Raw genomic sequence first — 25,667 nt, forward strand, 5'->3', positions numbered from 1 at the left:
ATCATCCATGGGATCTGAACTGTGTTCCTGACCTACCCAAAACTCAACTGATGGCACAACCAGTGGGCATGCTTACCTTGTGGCCAAAGGGTTATTCTGAAAGAACCCCCCACCTCCTTCATTTCACTCACATCACCCCATCCCCAATTTGAAGAGCATTTTTTTTTTCTTTATCCGAGATAAAGTTTTCTTTATCTGAGACCATGGACTGCAGAACATATACACAGCCACAAACACCATGAAATTCACCCTTGCACATGCGCAACTCTGGTACAATGCAATCTTAATCCCGATTAGTCAACAGAAGGCCAACCTTTTGCAGTAGCTATCTGAAGGTTATATAGTTTCATCTTGGCCTCAAAATGCCTCTCCAACCCAAGGGCAATAACAGCAATTAAAGATCATATACACAAAGCCATCACAAGGGACAAGAGTACTATTCCAACCAGGTTCATGTACTTCAAGACCTTAGATCAAACCAAAAATTCTGGATAGTTTTCACCTAAAAAATAATTTAAAAAAACTAATAAGAATAAAAAATAAAAACTCAATTGCCAGCACCCTCTAACCAGTCCAGTCACAAAGATATGCCATAAATATCCAGAAAACCCACCTAAAAATGTACTCTGATGACAGCTGCTGCTACAACCTTTCCACAAGGACACCGACTTTAATCATAGAAAGGCAACCAAAGGAAATTACCGATCGCATCCCCTCCCCCAATCCCCAACACCCACTCCCACTCCCAACCCCCAGCTCACTCTAACCTGACTATCCAGCCCCAGTAGCAGCAGCATGATGAAGAAGAGCACGGCCCAGAGGGAGGGTAGCGGCATCATGGTGACCGCCTTGGGGTAAACGATGAAGGCCAGGCCGGGGCCTGCAATGCACATCGCAGACACATGCCCATGCAGCTGCCCAGATCCCTGCACACAGCTGGACCCTCGCACGGCCACATCGTCACAAAGTGACGATCAGATCCCTCAAAAAGGCCCATCACCAAGGGGTTGCACTGATAACCCTCCGGGCACAAAACTCACTGTCATTGTAGTTGAAGCCAGTTGCGTTGTGGCACTCTGCAGTCGTCTCCATCACCATTTCACCTACCTGCTTCTCTCTCTCTCTCACACACACTCACTTTCCTTCTCTCACACTCCCTCACCACCTGTTCATTTGCCTCCTTCCATCTGCAGCCGCCGGAGTTCCAGGTCTTGCCTATGCTGCAGGGTAGTGGTGAACCAGCCGGCCACAAGCCACACATATCGGTCCCAAAGAAATCCATTCACACCACTTTTCTCCAAAATAAATTAATAAATAATAATAAAAACCTTATCCACAACCAACATACACCTTGCATTGCCTCAGCACCTTGCACATGCCTCCCACATACACTTACACCTCTACACAAACAAACATCAGCCAACCATTATGATTGTCCATTAACCACAATGTAAAAAAAATAAAAATAAAAAAAAAACAATTTTTGAAAAAGAATGAGCATGAGGCTATTGTTAACCAAACGATGTTGAAGATAACTTCCCAAAAGCTTACAGGCTGTGGATTGGAATCTGAGCCTGAACCAACCAGTGTCCTGACAGTACACGGCTAAACCATACCAAAAGATAAAACAAAGACAACAGTTTTGTCTTGCCAGTGTGGTGAAAGAATTCTGCCAGTTCAATAAATGTATCACTTAACTTGAGGAACCAAGCTTCGAAGCAAATGTATGGAGTGCCTTGAAAGGTTCAACCTCGAAAAAAAGCAGTCGGATAAGGATAACGATCTTAAAATTAAATTCTAGTTAACTTCCGCACTAAGGGAAAGCAATAGTGTTCTAGTACACCATGGCAAATTACCCCCAACAAGGTGCATCCTTGCACAGCAAAGACAAAAAGGTTCACCAACAGCTTCAATGCTATGCTTCACTTCATGCAGCAATTTTCATGTCCAAGACTTATGATACAGAAATAACGTTCAGACGTCCATGATTGTCGTGTATAAGCATCCGTTTTCATCCAACTTATCAACCAAGGTTTCAGGAATTCTCCTCCAGAAAATGCTGGACTTAGCAAAGAATGTTCCACGGATCTTTTCCATGGTAGAATAGACTTCCTCCTCACTGGCAGAAAATATTCATAAATGACAATGCAAGATGCTTCGTGCAGAATTCAGACATCGATCAGAGATTGCCTCTCGTTGTACAAAGATTTTAAAATGAAGGACATTCTTCCAGCAGGTCCAGGCCAGGAGTCACTAAACTTTGGGCCATCAATGCAACAAGACCATTTGTTCTGGATAATTAGAATAAACACATCAGGTGCAGACAGAAAATTGAAACGGTCTTACGATTCGTTTTATAACTCGCTTTTTAATGGGAAGGTAAAAAGACTCCTTTTTCCAAGAATAAAATTTGAGTACATCATCTCCAAATATTTGGGTTTTAGTTGCAACCAAAAGGACCTGATTGGTAAGTGGTAATTTACCTTTACAAGCCGACAATCACCACATGAAATTTACTAACCCTTTGAAAAAAAAACAAAAGAAACAACAACAACAACAACGCACTTTATAGGTTCAACCACACTCAAGCTTCGCCAAAACACTAGAAGACTAACTCATTCCCGTAATAAATTAGATTAGATCATCAAGTTGTTAATCAAGAATATTGGCCGTTTCTGCGGTTGCCAACATTCTGACGTGGTCGACTCCAGTCGGGTATTTTCCTGAGATGGTTTAAAAATGGCAAGGGTTTACAACTGCAATTATAAATGCATACGAGGTCTTCTGAGATTATGAAACTCAGTTATCCAAAACTATGCCGGTTGTAATCAGTTTTTACCCCACGCACGCAAAGCAATCATTCACTTCTGTTTGCCCATCTGTCCATCCATAAATGTCAGTTTATGATGAACAACTCAATTTCAATTGAATGTTATAATTTGAACATGAATCGGAAAATGAACCTGTAGTTTCCAGTACTTTGTCTCGAAATTTGTCCCAATCGTTCATGCACAAAGAAGAGATCTTTTTTTTTTTTCAACTCTACCTGTCGGGCAGTTAAACAGAATTAAAAATCATTCCAAACAGAACCTTACTGTTTGTAAAGATGTCATAAAGGAGACAAACAACAGGTTTGAAGGAGACAAACAACAAACAACGAAGAACCAATGCAACATGTTAAGTAAGGTGGTGTACAAGACGATGCTTCTGCAGCTGTAAAATTCCGGATTTTTAATTTATTTTTTCCTACGACCTTTAACGTCGATTTTATTTCAATTAAATTATGTACTTGAACACTGCTTGGTGCAAGGTGTTCCACGAACTCTCTAGTTTCACAATGTTATAGCATTGCTAATGTGTTTGTCAATACAGGTATCGAGGCTCATGAAAGAGTACAACAGGAGACAGTGGGTCAACAGTCAAAATAAGGAAAAGGGGAAATGGTGACAATACCAAACAGATTCACCAAAGCACAAGCAGAGGCATTGCAGAAGGGTGGGAACAGGGTCTCAGTGGGTGAGCTGACGAGTGGAAATGGGAGAGACCATAAGGAGGCAGTGTGCAACAGATTAAAATCCAGTAGGGAAGAGCTCAAAGCAACTTATTCAAGAAGCATTTCCAAAGGTGAGAAAAGAGGTATTAAAGAATGGAGGTGACCATGCACTTTAGACCTGGAGAGGGTTACAAGAAGCATTTCTGGCCAAACACATGTGACCTGGAGGAGCAAGGACAGATAAGTAAGAGGGAAGGATGAGCAAGACGAGAATAAAGCCAGTAAAAGAAACTGCAAGGCCACAAACTTGCCTATGGTGAGCAAGGAGAAGATGCCAAGACTCAACTTCCTGACATAATGTTCCAATTACATGAAGACCTGAAGATTCTCTTGGGAATAAAGTCAGCAAGATGAGCAGCAGCACCAATCCATAGTCAGAGACAAATTCCAAGACCCCCGTGATGTAGACATTGAACACCCTCATACAATGATGGAACTGTGCAGAATAGAGTTGGTGACCAGATTGGAGACATGATCTGTCCAGGACAGGTTATAGCTGATAGTGAGACCCAGGAGCTGCAAAGATGTTACCTCTCCCAAAGGACGACCACAGAAGTAAGTTGGGGGATTAGCCTTCCAGTCATTATGGAAGGACAGTGAGAATATAACAACAGCTCAGTCTTTTTGCACCAAAACAAGTGATCTTGGTAGATGACCAGTTGCTCATTTTTTCCAGCTTGGCAGAGAGGGATGCAATCGCAGCCTGCCAAGTCAAAAGGTTGAGTAACTATCCTGAACAGAGCAGTATCATCTGTTAAGTGATCAAATGGATTTCCAGATGAAGAGGTCATTGACGTGCATCAAGAACAAGATTAGTCCCAGGGGATACAAATATGTCAAAAGGACCACGCGGCTTAAAATGCACATGACATCTGATAGTATCCAGGGTTCTTTCCGAGCATGGCTATTAGCTAACACGTTGGCAATCAGGGCAGGGTGCCAGAGAACCAGCTGCATAGGATATGTTCAGAGAGGGCAGCCAGATATTACAGACATAGCAGAAGCAGCATATCCAAGGTAGTTTGACCTAAACTTTAAGTGGAGGCCAAACTAATGGCCAGAGATCACCGAGATAATCGAAAAGACAAGTCTGGAGGTCTGCTGCAATTATCAATTCTATCACTGGTTATGGGAGGGGGGGGAAGCTTGACTGGTCGATAATTAAAAGGGTCACTTTTGGCACCTTTCTTATGATTTGGGGTAACAATGGAAATTTTCCATGTCAACAAGTAGGCCCTGGGGAGAAAAAAAACAAAAAAACAGGAGTAGGTAGACAAGGCAGATGAACATTGTTTGTGTATTAGAGCATGGACACCATCTGGTGGAAGAGTCAAGAGGCAAGGAAGCATTGAGTGAATAGATACATGAAAAGAGGATTAGGGAGAGTACCATGGTCCTTTCTGAAAAGTCAGTCAGATTTAAGGCAGTCAGCTTGTGTACGAGCAGGGATGGAGGGAATGGTGCATTTTTACTGAACTCTTTTGGGATGAATGAAATTGTATTATTTTCTAATGGTGTCAAAAGAAAGAGCGGAAAACAATTTCAACAAAACTGCGCCAATTTATCTCAATTCTAAACAAAAGATAGTCGCAAATCCACATCTATCCAGAAATACGCATTTGTTTTGTGATGATCAAAGTGGCAGCGAGCACACAAAGGGAACATCCCAACTCACCTTACTTACCATGCAACCCAAAATGTAATTGGACAGACCTTTTGTTGTTGTTGTTGTTGTATTTGTTTTAAATCAAGGAGCTTCAAACCAAATTGATGTAATGGCAAAATCACAACCTGCTTAGCAGCTCCAGTGATGCAGGTGATAACTCGTGTTTAACAAACCACCAGACTTTTCCTTATCAAAGCAGCAACAGCAGGGTTAGCTTGTGCGCATCTGGTTGAGACAATCAAAATGTTTAACCAACTGTAAAATGACTATAAAATGCCTGGAAATCTATCAAGTGGCACGTATTGGTTATGTAGCGACGGATGTATCTGAACAAATTTTTCATGGGTGTTGGAGAAAGAACACGTGCAAACTCTCACACGCACAAACACGTGCAAACACTTACCCCATCACTTTATCACTGTCAAAGTTGAAACAGAATCAAACCATGGTTTTCATAGTCGTTCCAAACAGCACATGCACACCCCCAACAGCTTATAACAACAGAGTACAAGCATCGAGAGAGGGAGACATCCATTTTGACAAAAACTCAGGCAGCTGGGTGGCAATGCAAACTGTTGTCAGAATGGCAAGTGTGAAAAAGGTTTGCACATACCAGATTCTGCGACATCAGCAATGCCCACTCCTTGCTCTTGAGCCATGAAGCCAAGGATGGCAAAAATGGCAAAACCAGCAAAAAAACTTGTCCCACTGTTCATGCACGATAGGAGCACACAAGACCTGGTTAAAAAGAAAATGGGTTGGGGTTGGGTTCGGGGAAGTTACTTTGTCCCCCACTCCCCTGATCCCTTGACCTTAAACATTAGTTACCTTGCTCAACCCTCACTGTGTCAATCAATCAAAAAGTTAAGTATTTTAAAAATATTGAATCAAATGACGAGGCCACCGAATCGATGCTTTACGAAATGAAAGTAAAACGTCACGCAAAGGATCCGCAAACATTACAAATTAATTTTGCATGCAGCCATTAAAAAAAAAAAACACCATTACAAAGTAATAAACAAATTTTCACAAAAAATAAAAATCTATGTGCTTTTAAACTGCATTTGTGAAAGTCAATACTTTAGGATAGCAGACAGCACAATCAAGGTGATTAAAAATAATAATAATAGTAATAATTATAAAAATAAAATAAACTCTCAGAGACCTTCACTTTGAATAATTCTGGGAGAAAACAAAGCAGAATTAATAGGTTAATGTTGCATTTGAACCAAAGGCTGAATAAAGTCTTCAATATTTGGATGCTAACAATTAAAGTCTGCAAGTGCTGATAAGATTAACAATTCTGCAATTGTTCATAATTGCTCTCTCCAGCAGCATCATGGCCAGAGGCCGTATTTACACGGCATCCATGCCAAAATAACCAAACCAAATCAATATCCTTAAATCTAGCATTATCTGTTCGTGATACCTTTTGCAAAGAGCTGTTGTCGGGGAAAACGGAGCACCTTGAACAGGTTTTTCAACATTTGGCTCTACAACTGAAATGCCAAGTCAAACTTCCTTTGTGGGCCAAAAATGTGTTTGGTCTTCAAGCTAAGTTCTGCTGGAAGCAATATTAGTCAGAATTTTTCCATCATGGCAAATTTTGATGTTAAAAAAATAAAATATAAAAATCCGAGGTGGTTCAACGTGCCCCGTGAGCAGGGTACATTGAACTATGACCTTGGATCACAAATCAGGCAAAAAGAGAATAATTTAAGGTAATTACAAAGTTTTAATGAACTTTAAACAGTGTAGCATCGACTCCAAACTGATTACTGTCCCCTGTCACGGTCTATCACTCTGTCATGGTGCATCAAGATGGCCAAGCAAGAGGTGCAAACATCGTCAGATGTGACGTTGCCATCCAAATCTTCTTTAATATGCAAGTCCTAAGATAGATTGTATGCTTATTGACAGTTATTACTCCCAAAGATCTACACTGAATTGCACCATGGATGGCACCCTCTTCGTACCACCTGAAGTCAGGGGTGTCGGAAGACACATGACAATGCCACCTCTCACAATCTTGGAATTGTCTTCAATAGTTGGTTTAGTAAAACGTCCAGTCATTTTTGTCGACTGAGCAAAATTCTACATTGTATATTTCCGAATATCATGATGGTGGGGCACCTTCAACCATTGTTTCAACCTGCCCCACTTTTGCAGGTCAAGGTGCCCCATGCAACACCATTATACAAAAAATGCATGTTCACGTTCTATGTCCAGAGATTATCAAGAACTGATTCCTGTATAATTAGCCTGACTTCTTATTACTGTCAGTTTAAATTGACAAACCCAAGTTTTCTGCTGCATCTATAGTACTTCATAAAGAAGAACTTGCTCTATGAAATTTACTTCGGCAATTTAAATAAAAATTTTTACAAAAAAAAAAAATCGATGTAATCTTGCAAAACCAAAAGGTAAGTGCTAATGACTATAGTAGTTTATCGACTTGCCACTTGGTGATCATACACTCAAAAAATCTATGTGAAGGGAGTTATACAAAGGGAAGTGAGGCCTGTGGTTCAAAGTGCCCAGCTCTCCCCTACTCGGGTTAATGTTCAACTTGGACCTAAACCGCATTCAGATGTCAAACATACTGCAAAATGTTTGGCAGCCACACTGATGGTTTCCACATGTATTTATGTCCATGGGCGAGACAGGGTGGAGACCAATCTTGAGTGCATGCCTAAGACACCTTTGGGGAACCAAGCTGCAGGCACAGCCATTACTTTCTCAAAATACAAGACTTCTGCATTTGCAAAAGAAAGCAAATTCTTCCACAAATTTATGGTACACGGTAATTGCAAACGAGGGTTCAGGTTAGCTAACGAGGGTTACCACTAAGCAGGATGACATTGTCTAAACCATGCAGGGAAAAGGGGCAAAACATGATTATCAATAGCAAAATTGGCTACAAGATTGCTAAGACGAGCAACAAGAGAAAGAAAGAAAAAAAAAATCATGGCATCTTCGATGGTCAGGGTTTCCCCCTGCCACTCACACCTCCCCCCAACCAACCCCTTCCCACGCTCAATCAATCGCTGGTTGCTGCTGGCGAGCCATCATTGCGAACGACCTCACACCTGTAGCAGTTGTAGTCGTACTTGTTGTAGCTGCCCAACGATGTCATAACACCAATGCAAACAGTATAAGAATAGAAGATCTGTGTCCCTGCATCGATCCACACCTGGCAGCAGAAGCAAACACTAATCCCTTGCTGAAAGAAACCCATTTTCCCTGCAATTTGCAGCAGCTATCGAATGAAAGTGATGATCGGTGCACATTAATACTTGAGGATAAGCAAGGTATTCGAGCTTCGGGTACAGGTAGTACTTGATGCCTTCGGATGCTCCGGGCAGAGTCACACCACGAACGAAGAGCACGACAAGCATAAGGAGAGGAAAAGTTGCCGTGAAGTAGACGATCTGAAAGTCAAGAAAGGGGTGGTTTGGGTTCAAGCGAGTGATACGCACATCGATTGACAAAAATAAAGTTCATGAACCGACTGGACCTTGAAATCTACAACCCTTTTAATTTGCAAAAGGTATTTGAGGCACTAAACTGAATTACAAGATTATTACAGTGTGTAAAGGCATGACAGAGTTTTACAAAAATATTCCAACATCTGTCCAAAGACAATGACATTATTGTCTAATTTTGTGAAGAAACAGTAACCATAAGTACTAAATGTTTGTCAAGCTCAAGAACAGGCAAGTGTGAATGCCAACATATACAACATTAAAACAGTTGGGGTTATCCATATAAAAGTAATAAAAATGACAACCAAAATTATTGCACCACAAAGTACAACACAAATTTAAGAAGTAATAAAAACATTTTTTTAATGCAAAAAAGGATGGAGGGATATTCCTCCAAAACAAATATGTAAACAAGGTAGGAATGGTCCCAAGATATGATCATGCGAAACAATCCTTACACCATTCTTTGAATAATGGTTGTCCCAACACAAGACACTAACTCTGTTGGTCATCTCCATTTACGGGTTCCCGGAGGTGAGCGGAAGTTCTCCCGGTATTCAATCTCCACCTCCTGTTTCAGAAAAGGATCATTATTCATGAACCAAATTGTCAATCGGTTCATGAATCTTTCTTCTTTGCAGTTAGTTCCCCATGCTTTATGTGCAGAATACACTTTGCAGTGGAGGATGATTTTTCTCCTCTGAGCTCCAGCTCCACTCATCTGGAACTTAGTAGTTCTTTGTTGTAGAACAGGTGACACCTTTTTAGCTTTGGTGGAGAACTCTGTCCTATCATGACAGGTATTTCTTTCTTCACTGGAGAAGGTGCAGTCGTTATCCTTTTGAGCACACATTTCGGTTGCTCGGTGTGGCCGCAAAAACTTAGGTGTCAGTGTCAATTCAGTAATTTTCTGTGACTGATTGTCATCGGTTGGTAAATTGCTTTCATCATTTGTGACAGCTGGCCAATTTGCTTTTCCCGAGAGAGTGTGTGTGTGTGTGTGTGTGTGTGTGTGTGTGTGTGTGTGTGTGTGTGTGTGTGTGTGTGTGTGTGTGTGTGTGTGTGTGTGTGTGTGTGTGTGTGTGTGTGTGTGTGTGTGTGTGTGTGTGTGTGTGTGTGTGTGTGTGTGTGTGTCATGTACAATATGTGTAATACGTCACAAAAATATATCTCCAGTGCCTATAGAGAGTAAACACCCCCTCTCAAAATTTTCACCTTTACTGCCGTATAGCTGGGAATTAAATTGCATTAAATCAGACTTTTTCCACATCATAACCCACAACTTAAGTGAAAAACAAATTCTACAAATTTCAGAAAATTAATTAAAAATACAAAACTAGAATATCTTGGTTGGATAATTCTCCGCTAAGTTAATGGATAAGTTTCAGAGTTGATGCTTGGTGGAAGCACCTTTGAAAGCAATTACATCTGTGAGTCTGTTGAGATAGGGCTATACCATCTTTGCACACCTTGATTGGGCAACATTGCCCATTCTTCTGGAAGAAAAAAAACCTGTTCAAACTCAGTCAAGTTGCATGGGGAAGGTAGATGGACAGCAATCTTTAAATCATGCCACAGATTTATTTATTTTTTGATTGGATTTATGTCAGGGCTCTGGCTGGGAGACTCAAGGACATTTATATTTTTGTTCTTTAGCCACTCCAGTGTAGCTTTAGCCATTTGCTTTGGGTCGTTGTCATGCTGAAAGGTGAACTTCCGTCCCAATTTCAGCTTTCTTGCAGAGGGCAGCAGGTTTTCCTCGGGGATTTTTCTGTATTTTGCTCCATCCATTTTCCCTTCGAGCCTGACAAGTGCCCTCGTCATTGCTCATGAGAAACATCCCCATAACATAGTGGCAGCATTATCATGCTTCACAGTAGGGATGGTGTTCTTTGGATGATGTGCTGTGTTGGGTTAGTACCAAACGTAACGTTTTGCATTTGGGCCAAAAAGTTCCATCTTGGTTTCATCAGACCACAAAACTTTTTACCACATGGCTTCAGAATCTCCAGAGTGTTTATTTTCTTTGCATCCCTCAAATGGAACTGAAGGTGGACTTTTTTGAGTAATGGCTTCCTTCTTGACACCCTATCATATAGGCCAGATTTGTGGAGTGCTTGGGATATTGTGGTCAGAGGCACACAGTGACCAGTCTTTGCCACGAAGGCATGTATTTCATTCAAAGTTGCCATTGACCTCTTAGTGACCTCTCTGATCAGTCTCCTTGCTTGCTCATCCAGTCTAGAGGGACAGCCTGATCTGGGCAGGGTCTTAGTGGGACCATAAACCTTCCACTTCTTAATGATTGTCTTGACTGTGCTCCAAGGGATATCCAAGGCCTTTGAAATATTTTTATATCCACCCCCTGATCTGTGCCTTTCCACAACTTTATCCCGGAGATCTTCTGAAAGCTCCTTGATTCTCATGATTGAGTCTTCACTGTGAAATGTATTACCCAGCAGAGGAAACGTACAGGAAAATCTGATTTTATTCTTAAATAATCACAATCCCTAAAATTTAACACAGGTAGAGGCAATTAACATTGTCTGTGATTTTGAAGGTGATTAGTTACACCTGAGCTAATATACAATTGCTCTTATAAGTGGGTGGACACTTATCCAACCAAGATATTCAAGTTTTGTATTTTAATTGATTATCTGAAATTTGTAGAATTTGTTTTTCACTTGGAAGTTGTGGGTTCCGATTTGTAAATAAAAGGTGGGAAAAGTCCGATTTAATACAATTTAATTCCAGGCTACAAGACAACAAAAGGTGAAAATTTTGAAAGGGTGTGGAGACTTTCTCAAGGCAATGTATGTGTATAAGATGTTATTTACAAGATGTGTGTGGTCACATCGATATGTATCTATATTATAAAGTAGGAGTGTGTGTGTGTCTGTCCCAGAACTACTCCCTCAGTTTTGGGGCAAACCCCGTCAAACCTTCCAGGGAATGTTTTGTGGTTTTAGCCAGTGTCCCAAGGAGGATGGGAGTTTTCATAAATTCTTCAATACAATGATTTTGAGTTTCAATCCATACGCAACGCCAGAATGTCATTTCTCTGTTTACTTCACAAGTGCTTCTAACATTGCATAGTATTAATTAGTGATTGGAATGAAAATATAGAGAAAAATCCATCATAGAATGACATTCACGGATTCAGCATTTGTAGTTTCACGAGAACAATCATAGAAATATTGTCGCAGGCCGGGCGTCAGATGCGAGCACAACCGCCAGGGGGAGGAGTAGAGTCGGCTCCGCCGATCACCCGGAATTTAGATCGTACCTTTTCGGAAAACTCTTAAAAGTACGGGTCTCTTATCGGACCGTGAAGCGTCAATATTTCTACCACGTGGTACAGGGATATTTGCCAATTTTCAAAATACAAAGATGTCCACGTGGCGATTTACCGAGTCTCCACACCCTTGACGGCACCCGTACTCGAACAGTGTGACCCGAGCGGATGGTTACCGAGATCTGTCGGTCCCCTTACGGTGGCACAACGGCCTTGCTAATTTTCCAACACGCAGCAAGCCAAGCCAATGGAGGAAAGGACACGAACGGGCTGATACATTTCACAAATGGGGATATTTATTAACAATAGGGAAATGAGGGGAGTACGTAAGTGCAGAGTTATCCGAATATTGATAAGCACGTATGTACAGCAAGGCACTTAACAAGACTGGTGCCACAAACACACAAACACACACCCAAAAGAATCGGACCCAAAGTGGTCTTTATTAAGGCCTCCAGCTCGGATGGAGAGGCGAACCGAAGACCAGAACCTGCCTCGGACCTGTCCACCTCGTGTGGTCTTCGAGCTATTCGAACCAGGCACCAGTGAGGGTGAGCTGAATCCAGACACCGGCGAGCTGCGATCAGCCTCCTGAGCTCCGGTGGATCCTCTCGCGCTCCAGAATATGCGCTGGTGAAGACGAGGCGCCGATCCATCGCTACCCACCAGAGTAGACAGAGCCAAACAACCATCAACTCCAGCCACCAACCAAGAAGAAGGAAAAAAAGAGCCCCCACCCCCGCCCCCCGTCTCTCCGTTCACTTTTTATCCCTCTCTGGCGCGGCTCGCTTCCAGCCTGGCTCGTTCACCGTCAGTGGGGGATGTCGCATCCCATTTCTTGGAGTGCCCAAGCGAATCGAAGGGTGGGGCATGACCTTTCCCCTACTGAATGCATGGAGAATGCCGGGAGCAAAGGGTTTTCGTTGGTGGTGTAAAAAAAAAAAAAATTAAAAAAAAAAAGGAAAACCTGACTATCAAAATAACTCCACAGCGCAGGAACATTTAATTACCCATTAGACAAGGGAAAAGGGAGCTATCTATCCATATTCACTTATCGAAATAACTGAGCTGAAAAAAAAATTTTTTTGCATTTCTACATGTTTTAAGTGATTTCCAACCCCCCCCCCCCAAAATTGTTAGAAAAAAATTTTTGCAACTTTTTTTTCAACAAAATTTCGATTTTTTTTTTTTTTTTTTTTTGCATTTCAACATGTTATAAGTGATTTCCAACAAAAAAACATGCCAAAATTATAATTGCGGCTGATTTTGGAACTTCAGGTGGATATACCCACGTAAAATCAATTTCTGTCTCAAGGAATCTAGTTATGACGAATGAATCGAGTATGTAAAAGTTAAAAGTAAATGGGAAAGTTGCAAATTATAACTCTGTGAGCACTGTTGAAGTCAAATTGAATGAATAGGATATCAGGTTGACTTGAGTGACCCAGCCATATTGGCGGCGGAGGTTTTGCACTCCACCGAGTGCTCCCCCTCTAGTTTCTTTTTAGAAATGGGTTTACATTCTAGACATTCTTGGGATTTGTGTCGTATTAAAAAGGGATCTTCAAACGAGGTCTGAGTCTAAAAGGGTCTTAGGAGTTTTGTGGGTCTTCAAAGGTCAAAGAAGTACATTCCAATACTTTGTAATTTATGGACGTATGTGTAGACAGCATGCAAATGACGTTAAAAGAGTTCGTTCGACATCTTGTGACATGCAGACATGAACCAAGCTACATATATATATATATATATATATATATATATATATATATATATATATATATATATATATATATATATATATATATATATATATATATATATATATATATATATATATATATATATATATATATATCCATCCATTAGGCCATACTCTGAACAGAGCGTCGGTCTTTTTCTTCTTGCATATGGCAGCTTGGCTGCCGGGTCACTATCATTTTGTTGGGGAATGACTATGCCGCTGATGCGATGCCCCTATAGCAATTTCACTGACCTTGGAAGGATGACAGGCTGAGTCAACCCCACCTGGTATAAATTCAATGACCAAGCAGGATTTTAACTCAGGACCCGAGCATCACAAGCCCACTACCCTAAAATATTATGTGTATATATATATATATATATATATATATATACATATATATATATATATATATATATATATATATATACATATATATATATATATATATATATTTGCGAATTCATGCCCGCCGGCATGCGGACGGCCATGCAACTCGAATCGCGGCACGTCGCCCACCGGACAGACAATTCTGTCGTGATCCTCTCGGAACAACGCCGGGAGCTAGTCAGGGGTGGGGGTTTAACCTCACCACGATCGTGCCAATTGCCCACCCGCGCAGGATAGGGTTGCTCACCAAATTCGATCTACCTAAGTACCTGCGCGAATGGTCGACCGGGCGATCATACCACGCCACAGGCAGACTCCGGACACGAACCACTTAAGCGGTCCGTTCCGTGCTACAATGATAACCAAGCGGTGTTGTCGTCGGCCTCGACGGTTCCGATTAATTACCGGGATGTTGCAACCACTACGAACCCCTTACGTGAAGCAGGATGGAGAGTCAATAGAGAAAAGACAAAGCGAAACGGGTACAGTTCAACAAGCAAGCATTTTATGACGCGACACATGGAAAGCACGTACATACAGCCATAAAGAATCAAAATGCACATAAAGCAAATGAAATACAACCGACTAACGCGTACACAGGGCAACACATACAGTTCTACTTCACAGACGGCGCCAACACACATTTACACAGAAGCAAAGGAAAGAAGCCACCCTCACAGACAAGGAGGCAGACAGGCCCGTAGGCCAAATGTGCGCGTGACCTGGAGGAGCGGCCAGGTCCCCGAGACCGGGGAGGTCTTACCCGCGTCCTCGTGACGCGTTGGCAGGCAAGCCGCAAAATGGCCGCGCCGCTATGCCCCTTGGCACCACGTTTGGGGTGGGGTGAGAACGGGGCCCCCTTTTGCACTATCTCAGCGCGGGGGAAAGGGGGAATTGTTGATGCCCTGGGGGACGGGAGTGGCTGGCTGGCTTGGGTCCCACGACGAGACGAGCGATCCCCCACACCGCAACCTTGTCGCCGGCCGCAGTCCTTCTTGCCTCGGACCCGAGCTCCCTTGCTTGCAGTTCCACCGCGCGCACTCAACTCCGCCAACGCAACGCTCCTTGTCCCCAAGAGCAACCTCTCAACGACACTCTCCAAGCAACTCCAAAACCCAACTCTTCCAATTCGCCTTGCGCTCGCCTTTTTATAGGCGGCAGGAGCAGCCAATATACAAATTTTAGGATCAGAACGCGATTGGAGGCGGGGCCACACCGCCCCCCCCCGGTCAGCCATTGGTCGGGCAAAAATGGGCGTGAACCTCTCCTGATCCTAAAATTTGCATATATGGACTTCACATACACACGCTTGGAGGCGGGGCCAAGCCGCCCCGCGCTCGCCAATTGGACGGAGGAGAAGTGGCGTGAAGCGTTTCTGATCCGAATTTTCCCCTCGGAAAGGCCGCCATTCGCGCTCGCGGCTCGGTGCGTTCGGCACCAATCGCCGAATGGGCCAAGACAGCCCGACGTTCAGTGTTCACAGGTGGTGCGGGAATGGCCGTGAAGGAGAGAGGCAAAAGTGGTGGAGGGTTTTCGGTGGGGGTTTGATGGTTATGGTGCCGTTTGGGAATGACGATGAAGTGGTGTTTGCGGGATGGAGTTGTGAAGGTAAAGGTCATGGCTGTTGGCGGCTTAATGGTCAAAAATAATAATAGAGAAAGAAAAAATGGCTAACTCAGAGCGTCGCAGCCCGGATGAATCACACATATTCCCTCTATACAACGGGTTTGGGCTAACTACACATGTCCCTATCGAGATATCTCACCTGCGGGCCCTTTATGGTGTAATGCGAATTTCCACAGCCGTAACAAAAAACATATATATATATATATATATATATATATATATATATATATATATATATATATATATATATATATATATATATATATATATATATATATATATATATATAAATAATGGATATTGTTGTGGATTTCCGCCCATCCGGCATGCAGGCGACCGCCTTTTGCTCAATTGCGGCCGTGCCGCCCACCGAACGAGCAATCCAGTCGCAGCTTTCGGATCAACGCCGAAACCCAGCTATGGGTGTTGTTAACCACACCATAAACCAGCCAACTCTTCTGTCCACGCGCTACAGGGTCAATCGCCGAATTATCGATGTAACTAATCATTCGTGCAGACAGAAATGCCGGGAGTTTACACATCAACGGAGCCTGCACGAAAACGAGCCGCTTTAAGCAGCTCGTTCCGTTTGCGATTGCCGAGCGGTTTCATATCGCCAAGCCCCGTCGGACCAGATGTACGTTTTATCGGCTTATAATCAGCCAGCTAATTATTCCGAACGCAGTTAATGGAGGAAGGGATGCAACGAGCAGGTGAGATTTAAAAATGGGGAACATTTATTTGCAAACGTAAGCAATGCAATGAATGGGGATAGGGGACAAGATACGAGTAAAAACCTACAGCCGATATCTATTTATTATGTACATGCACTTACAACAATTCTACTTACGGACAAGGCGCCACAGACTTTCATGCAAAATGAAAGGAAGAAAGAACAGGGCTCGTAATCCTTTAATGTTCCACGGAACTGGGATGACTGAAGGAGCTCCTAGAGGCTGGGCAGGTTACCTCGCCACCTTCGTGGTGACTCGATGGGTCCTTTGGTTGGCGACCCTCCGTATCCGTCTCGTCGTCAACGCGGCAGCTGTTGTGACGGCGGCTTGGTTGGTCCAGGAACTCGCAGCGCGGCCTGGTTGATCGGGCCTGGCCGATGACGCTTCAGAGGAGCGAACGGGCCTTGCTCTTTTAGAGTTGATGCTCTTTAAGAGCCCGCTCACTCCTCAGCGTCGCTCGACTGACTCAGGGCCCGATCGCTCGGACCGTTATGTAGGTTGCTGGCGACTTCTTCCAACTCCAACTCTACTGCCTCCAACGACCAACAACCTCTCGGCGTTCAAATGCACCTTTTTATAGCCCCAAGTGGAGGGGTCGCTCTGGGCTTCATCGCCCAAAATCAGTGCCCTCCCTCCTTTCACCTTTGAACCTTCACCCACGGCTGGCTCCACCTCGTTCTCCGTTCTAATCTGATTCTGCCGTCACATGCGGCTGTTGTTGAGATCACTTTCACAATGCGGCCATGTTTGAAATCACTTGGCTGCTGTTGAGGATGCCATCATGTTTGTTTGTGGAGATGTTGTTTGTTGGGGATGTTGTTGTTGGTGAAAAGATGGCGGCGCCGTGGAGATGCTGGTGAGGAGAAGTTCGTTTGTTTGTTGAGATGTTGTTGTTTGTGGAGATGATGGTGAGGAGAAGTTAGTCTGTTGTGGAGAAGGTGGTGAGGACATGTTGGCGGTTGTGGAGAAGGTGGTGAGGACATGTTGGCGGTTGTGGAGAAGGTGGTGAGGAGATGTTGGCGGTTATGGAGAAGGTGGTGAGGAGAAGGTGGTGAGGAGATGTTGGCGGTTGTGGAGAAGGTGGTGAGATGATTGTCTAAAATAAGACAGAAAAGAATAACACTACCTCAAAAGGTTCACAGCCCGGCACACGAATAATTCCCGTTATAGAATCGGTGGGGAAATCTAACCTGGACACACACTTAGACATAACTGAAATTCGGGGAACCTGAATAGTGATCTATGAATTTCCATAACCGTAACAATATCTCTATTATAATACCAAGCTTGCACACTAAAAACTCGGCTCGCAGTCACGCAATCCCTATGAAATTGCTGTGGCACTTAGCGGACATGCCGACAATGTTTGGGAAGTCTTGGCGTTCCATAGTACCACTTGCATTTTGCACAATGCGTATTTTTGTCATTCCCCGTGTACGGTCTGTCATCTGCTACCAGCTATGTTGTACTGCTATCCCATGCATGTGCACGGGTATCGCTAGTATTATATATTATAGATTATAGAGAGATAAAGATAGTTTTTTTTTTATTTATGCAACGCTAAATTGTCTTCAAATTTATGCAAACACCCAGTTTTCATTCAAGCACTCCCTTCGAGTTTTATTCCAACGCATGCAAAGTTTCAACTGATACTAAAATGACTCAGATATTTGAATTAATCATTTACCCACTTCTAACTTCTCACAAAAGTTTAATGTGGAATAGCACCAAAAAAAATGAAAATAAGACAAAGTTTTGCACAGTACTGTGTCAATTTTAAAAGGCTCTTCTGGCTCAACAGTTGCACAGGCCCCTACATCTCTTGGACTCGTGTACTGCAGCCAATACCAGCAAGATAACTAAATTCTCATTTTTATGGACCAGTCCACCCCAGAGTGGGAACAATAAGTCAAAGCTCATGGAAAAATAAAAAGGTAATGATGCGAAGAAAGCAACAAGATACCGAAGCTGGAAGCTGGCTCCACAAATGGGGGAAAAAAATGGGTCAAAAGGATTATACGTGAACTGTCAGTCAGGATTTCAATAATCAAACGAGAGCAGATTTAGTGATAAGCACATGGCAGAGTAGATTATAGACAAAGCCAGGGAATGAAAGTAAGCTTCCAGAACAGAAGGGTTATATAGTGTTGGACATGGATCAAAGAAAAATAAAAAAATAAATAAAAATAAAAAAAAAGGAATGGATAGAGAACAAAAGCATAAAAGACCATATCAAGAATAAATAAATAAATAAATGACGAGAAATGAATGAATGGAGGTGAGCAGTGATTCTGGGAGTTTCACCAGAAGGGGGTTGATGGCACGCCATAATGTGCCCTGCAGAAACCTGGGGTAATGTGCTGTTATAGTTCTTACAACAAGGATAACTGGGGTACTCAAGTAATGAAAGATGAGTAGAGCACTGGCCAGACAGATTAGCCAACCCTCAACAACAAATAATAAATAAATAAATAAATAAATAAACCTTTAACTGTGTTATTATGGTAATCCCATGAAGTGTTAGAGTTACCAAGCAGCCTAATCAAGTAATAAAAGCATTTGACCAGTCCATTTTTTATTTTCAACCAATGAACAACCCTCTCCCTTTGTTTTGTTTTTTTAAACTATAATTTTCATATGAGAGTTAACAGTGTGTGAAACATTGGGAACCACAAGTTTTACTCGAATGTCTGGGTACAATATTTCAATTCCCAAATATACCATCAGAGATGGGGAATCCCCCGCCATTGAATGAAAAAGGTCATACATAGTCCAGATAATGAGGGAGGTGAATTGGAAACAAGACACCATTTGGTCATCATCTCAAAAAAGTTCCCCAGGGGTGAGGAACGTAGTAACCAAAAATAATTGAAATCAGATAAGCGTTTTTCCATTACAAAAAACACATTTTTTTTCAAGATGACCGCCCCAGTCGGCCATCTTGGATCCGGCCACGCCCAAAATCAATAGGGTTCTTCCTTTTCAGGTGGTACATGTGCGACTCAAATTTGAAATTGATCTGGCGAACAGTTGATGAGTTATCGCACTCACAGCTATAAATGTTGACGCCCGGACGGACGGACAGCCGGACGACCTGGGTGACAACAATATCCCCCTTCCGCCACGTGGCGGGGGATAAAAACCCACGCAAAACATCATTCACATCATGGTGTGTCGGTGTACATGAACGATTACAATTATTTGAAACGGGGGGGGGGGGGAGGGAGGAGGGAGGAGGGATGGGGGTGGGCAACAAGATAAGTGACAGTCTGAACTCATGTTACAAGCCAATTATTTTATGACAAGCCAATTTAAAAAGACCAACCATGGTGACAGCCAACAATGAGAGATCGTTTTATAGTGCCTAAGGCACATTGGAGATTGTACAAGACATCAGCAGAGGTTTACATTAAAAACTAGAATGGCACTCGGTAGAGCACATACCTCCACCAAGCTGATCAGTTCAAGTTTTGTAACTCACCGATAGACCGGATCTGCATCCAGACCTTAACCAGAATCTAATCGGCATGTTCGTCACCTTCCCAACAACAGATATCGTGCTATACATAGTTTCTGGCCCCACCTCTCAATACAATGGAGAAGCATCACTTAAAAAAAATTAGTTTCCGGATCTTCACCAAAACCTAATCAGTCCGTCCTCGTCACGCACACCAGACCTGTCCACCAAATTTCATACGAATCCATCTACAACTTTTTGAGACATCCTGCTTACAGACAAACAGGTAAAAACATAACCTTGCACCTTCGGTGGCGGAAGTAATTAAGCCATGCGGGGCCTGGAGTCAATCTGGAGTATCTGTATCATCTCGTTAGCTACTCCAACAAAGAAAATGCCAAGAAACTCTCACTTCAAAAAAATCAAAGGCCCAAATATATGTGAAACATAGAAATAAAACTGCTGTCCTACTTCACCTTGCCCGTGACCTTCACTCCTCTCCAGATGGAGAAGAATACAATGACCCACATTGCAAGCATACAGAGCACAAGGTCCCACTGAAGATCTCCAACCTCATCCATTCCTTTGCTGAGATCCAAAACCTTCCGTCTGTAAAAGAGGTTTGTGAGACTTGCACAAAACAATGGCATATACACTTACACAGTATCCTCCTCGACAAGACCGATGGTAATAACTCCAAGTGAACTGGACAGCTACATTAGAACTACCATCCTATAGCTCGTAACACGTTATTTTGAACAATCGGTTTTCTTCATTATGCGTGCACCAAATAGGACAAGGAGTTAATACTCCACAATATCATTTACCTTGATCCATTCACAGGCCCAACCTTACCATAACAAAGTTATTAAGCTCATCTTATTGATTTTTAAACTCATTCCAAATATGGATCAAACAAATCCAAAACGGAATATTATATATATATATATATGCTGTGAAATGTAACGAACGCTCTTACTCCCAGAACTCAGTAACGGGCGAGACATAGTTGTCGAGCGAAGTGTTGGTGATAGCAGACATGTTGCCAGCCACAGTCGTAAGGTTTCTCCTCATCGTGTCCTCCAAACAATTGGGTGTGTTCCACGTGTTGTTACAGCTAGCCCAGGGCAAGTTGCTGGTGAAGGAGTGAGCCAAGTAGAACAACGTCCAGGCCAGAATCACGATGTAGTTGATACTCATCATGGATACGATGATAACAGAGCTGTACCCGATGCCTGTAGATGGAGGGATGGTCATCAACGCCACACCAGAGCCACGATGTGGCAACTGGGGCAAAGCCTGCGCTCACCTCACTTGGTAATAAGGCAAGTGCAGGATATTCTTTTTTAAGAAATCACAAAACAAAAAAAACAAAAACAAATAAAACTGATGGATCTCTATTTATTTACTCAATTCATGACACCCATTGCACTTATAAATTAATAAAAAAAACTACTTCCTTATTACCAAAAATGGCATCCATTGTAAAGGTCAAAACAAAGCACAACCCATGCAACCTCTCTCCATCCAATCAACCAGGAAATGCCACCACTACTTCTCGCAAACGCATTGTTAAACTCGTACTTGCAACCTTCCATTCTTGATGACCTTCCCACAATTGCTCGAGAGTAACGAGTCCTTTGTTCCACCGGTCATTCCGGAGGAAAATTCCACAGTGTGTCATGGCTTTTTGACATTTTATCTCGTTTTGTTTTTTTTTTTTAAATAAAATCCCACAAACCACAGGGATTTCTTAAAACATTTGACACACGTTTCTTATTTATGGCTTTCCTATTTGTTCGATTACGACGCATCCTTTTCTTAACCTCCCCACAAACTACCATCATTCCGTTAATATTAGTCGTGCGAGATTACCTACGAATAACTGTGGCTGTGGACAGGGCGGTTAAATATATCAATAGATGTATAAATATGAAAACCCACACTCGCTGCCAAACAAGGGTGACTGACCAGTAAGCAGGGGACATACAGTATGCCAGCAAGAAATGCCGCCTTGTGCGGTGAATTGTCCGAGTGCCACCTCCATGAAGAAGAGTGGAATGCCACCCCCCAGCAAGAATATTCCGTATGGGATGAGAAAGGCTCCTAAACAAGAACAAAGCAAAGCAAAGCTAGTAAAGATGTTACCAAGGTGAATGAATAGAGACCAAGCACGCAAGGTGACATTTGGGTTTGTCCCCGAGACACAAGGTCACCAGAGAACATGGCACAGATTCAACAGCCTATGTATAGTGATATCAACTGTAATTGTGCATGTGGGAGGGGGGAGGGGTGGGGTGTGGGGGGGGGAGGTATGGAGAGTCTGTGAGTGATGGGGGTGTGGGGGTGTAGATGAGGGTGGGGAGGTGATGCAAGCGATGGGGAGGGCACGCAAGCGATGGGGAGGGCACGCAAGCGATGGGGAGGGCACGTGCACGGTCCAGACGAGCCCCAAACAAAAGGCTCTTTTGTCTCCCACGCGGCCAATTCGGGCCCCAAAACCACGCGCCGTCACATTGAAGAGCAAATAATCTCAAACAAACAAAACAACAAACAAATCAAAATCACGAAACCAGCGAGGCTCGGGAAGTCGAACGCTTGGGGGAAGAGGAATCATGGACTCGGACAAAGGAGACCAAAGGGCGAAAAAGCATCGAATATACCAACCCCCGCCATGCTTGTAGCACAGGTACGGAAACCTCCACACGTTGCCCAATCCGATGAAGCCTCCAGCCACGGACAGGACGAAATCCAAACGACTGCTCCATTGGTCGCGTTGGGTCACCGTGCGCACCACGATCTCCCCGGGAGCTTCAACGACCGGCGGCAGCGACTCGAACTCGTAATCTCGTGCACACGTCTCGGAATCCTTGCGCTGCTCCTCTCCGTGTAACTGTGCCATGATGCTGCCGTGTTGCCTCGTCCGCGACGCCAGATCTACGAGCCAAGGGAACGAGAGCGCGTTCCGTCGCTGCCTCCACCGAAAGGTCCCCCCCTTCCACCTCCTCCTCCCTCTCCTCCTCCTTCCTCTCCTCCTCCCTCTCCTCCTCCTTCCTCTCCTCCTCCTCCTCCCTCGTGCGAACACCGACCCTACTCGAGATGGTCTATACCCCCTATACCCACGATAACAATTCCTAACAATTCGTATCAATTACAACAGAAAAGCCAAATAATGTCCGCTTTAAATATCGATCCGTTTTCTTTTCCCCAATTTACCCAACAGGATTTTTAAACGATCTTCACCAAATTCGAGCCCATCGTTGCCGCATATCCCGTTAGCTTCGCGCAGCCCGTCCCTCGTGCGAGTGTGCACGTGCTTAATTATATATATATATATATATATATATATATATATATATATATATATATATATATATATATATATATATGTGTGTGTATTTTATATATATAACACACACACACACACACACACACACACACACACACACACACACACACACACACACACACACACACACACACACACACACACACACACACACACACACACACACACACACACACACACACCTCACGACAAGCTGCCTGGGTACGACGAGAGGGAGATAACCGCTCAGTATTTTTCCATCCCCAACACGTGGGGAACGACGCGCCGCATTTATAAGAACAGCCGGTAGCACCGCCTCTCCTTTTGTCTGAACGGCGAAGCTTCGATATCGGGACAAATTGAATATGTCGCCTCAGGTTCGCAGTACCGAATGTGAATGTGAGTGTGAGTGTGAGTGTGGTGATAAGGCCGACCGAGACTCGGGGGCCGGCCACGTGTCGCTTGGCTCGCCACGAAGGCCTTGTTTGGATAACTAGTGTCCGTCATTATCAACGACGACAAAAAAAAAATAAAAAAATACCATGACTCAGTGGAAATTCACCAAAATAGCCGTGAGAGCGAGAACCTCACACGTCACACCTGAAAGCACGCCCGCACGCATGTACGTCATAAACCCTGATTTTAAAATAAATAATAAACACTTAAATTTTGAAGATGACGTATCAACCTGAGAACGGGCCTGCGAGAACCTTATGGAGCCACCGTTGGTGAAACATGTGGAGTATCGGTTACATCAACCGCATTGAGGTTTGTGCGACTGAGTGCTGTGGGAAGAATGTGTTTATAGAGCAGGAGGAAACCCACACCCACCTTGTCCCTCCCCCTCCCTCCTTCATCCTACCCCTTCTTCCTTTTTGCTCCACCTCATCTCCTTTCATCCTCAACTTCCCCTCCTCTTCTCTTCTTCCACCTAATCCCCTCCATCCTCATGCTCCTCCACCCCACATGCAGCACCACCTCCTCCTCCCCCTCACCTTCAATTTGAAACGTCATAACTGATGGTTGATTTATAAAACAGAAATGAGACTTTATGGTGAAACATTGCTCTGATTGTTGTTTTTTTTTTTTTCATGTTATATCATCCCATGAATATTATCTCCGTCTGCGAATCCGATTCTCCAGGACCTGAAGAGCCAAGAGGAATTTTGGCCTTCCAACTTGTTTTCGCAAAGATAATTAAATCTTGCTTGTTTGGGAGTTCATGATAAACCATCAGCCTTTCCATGGTGACTCCAGAGAAGTGGGGCCCCGGGAGACGTTTAATAACCTCCACGGTTTTCGTTCAACCTTTCATTTTTCAGGATGTCCGAACTGAGTTTAAGGGAGAGTGTATCTGCAAAGTCTCTTGAATCTGTGACATTCACACACCACGTCGTGGACACCTGGAGAACTGTCATTGTCTGTAGGAAACGATCTGCGGACAAATTCGTTCTTACAGACGAGGCAACTGTTCTGCGCACATTTTGCAACAAGGAAAGCGCACAGAAAGTCTCAAATTCAAAGGTTTGTGAAGAAATTTAGACATCATGGCACAGTTTTGAAGATGAATTCACCAAACGGAGAAGGTCACGCTGGCCGACCAAAATCAGGAGGAAGGTCACCCGAGAATATCGCTGCCGTCACTGACTCAGTCGCCCACATTCCCAAGAAATCTCTTCGGTACCGCTGTCAAGAAAGCATCAGCAAAGAAAGCTCGAGGAGGATTCCGATAACAGTGCACACAAGTCATCAATAACTCTGCTCGATGTGGGGCCCTCTGCATTGAGCGAAATGGTGCCCATTTTGGAGTATATCATCAAACATCGACGTCGTCAGTAATTTCAGTCTAAAATTGTCAAATTTCTTTGTAGACAACTGAAATCTTCAATGATATCTTCCCTATGAGTGCGTAATAGGATCTGTTAATTTTGTTAACTTTGAATGGATGATATTAAAGTTATTAAATTTTCCCCAGGACCCACTTTTTGGGGTCACCCTGATCTGTCTGTCCTTGGACGTGGAACTAATCCCAAATCAAATGCTGTTTATGTTGGAACTCTTAACAACCCACTGTTGAACAACATATCAAAAATGGAAATAAATGTCGGTGATACAATATAACGAATTTTCATTGTAAAATTTGAGAGTTTTTTAATGTGAAGCTAATACACTCTCCACTATAAAAACAAACAAACAAGTAATTGTTGTTTATGCCATTTATTTGTGACATCATGGGACAGAGATTAGGTGCAAACCTCTGACAGATGAATACTGAAAAATTACATTTCCATTTCATTGTCATACAAATCATGTAATTCTGCGTTGTGGTGAATATTTTCACATAGAGATCCAATGTGGAAGTAACACCTTCAATACTGGGTATGTCCAC

General features: G+C 43.2%; 1 protein-coding gene and 1 long non-coding RNA gene across 5 annotated transcripts in view; one reads left to right on the forward strand and one right to left on the reverse strand.

Moving 5' to 3' along the window:
* Nucleotides 1-23,612, reverse strand: part of LOC147008729 (sodium- and chloride-dependent taurine transporter-like) — a 67,723-nt gene extending 44,111 nt beyond the window's left edge. The window contains exons 1-8 of one of the 3 annotated variants that reach the window (XM_085863705.1): nt 23,482-23,612; nt 21,922-22,056; nt 20,930-21,185; nt 20,427-20,559; nt 8,516-8,650; nt 8,309-8,412; nt 5,833-5,957; nt 768-880 (exon numbers count right to left, since the gene is read on the reverse strand). In XM_085863705.1, the coding sequence (XP_085719831.1) occupies nt 768-880; nt 5,833-5,957; nt 8,309-8,412; nt 8,516-8,650; nt 20,427-20,559; nt 20,930-21,185; nt 21,922-21,997 (942 nt within the window). In that variant the 5' untranslated portion in view covers nt 21,998-22,056; nt 23,482-23,612. Of the gene's footprint in view, nt 1-767; nt 881-5,832; nt 5,958-8,308; nt 8,413-8,515; nt 8,651-20,426; nt 20,560-20,929; nt 21,264-21,921; nt 22,057-22,617; nt 22,882-23,481 lie in introns of those variants that run through there. The other 2 variants (XM_085863704.1, XM_085863706.1) reach the window with 2 other exon arrangements.
* LOC147008730 (uncharacterized) lies at nt 22,801-25,395 on the forward strand. 2 transcript variants are annotated; one of them, XR_015053189.1, is made up of 2 exons: nt 22,801-22,937; nt 24,422-25,395. It is a non-coding gene; the product is annotated as an uncharacterized LOC147008730 (long non-coding RNA). The 2 variants fall into 2 exon arrangements; XR_015053188.1 differs by lacking the exon at nt 22,801-22,937 and adding an exon at nt 23,717-24,046.
* Nucleotides 25,396-25,667: the final 272 nt, after the last annotated feature.

The sequence above is a fragment of the Eptatretus burgeri genome, chromosome 18 (genome assembly GCF_056783735.1).
Source record: "Eptatretus burgeri isolate ZD-2024b chromosome 18, Ebu_testis_v1, whole genome shotgun sequence".
Taxonomy (NCBI): domain Eukaryota; kingdom Metazoa; phylum Chordata; class Myxini; order Myxiniformes; family Myxinidae; genus Eptatretus; species Eptatretus burgeri.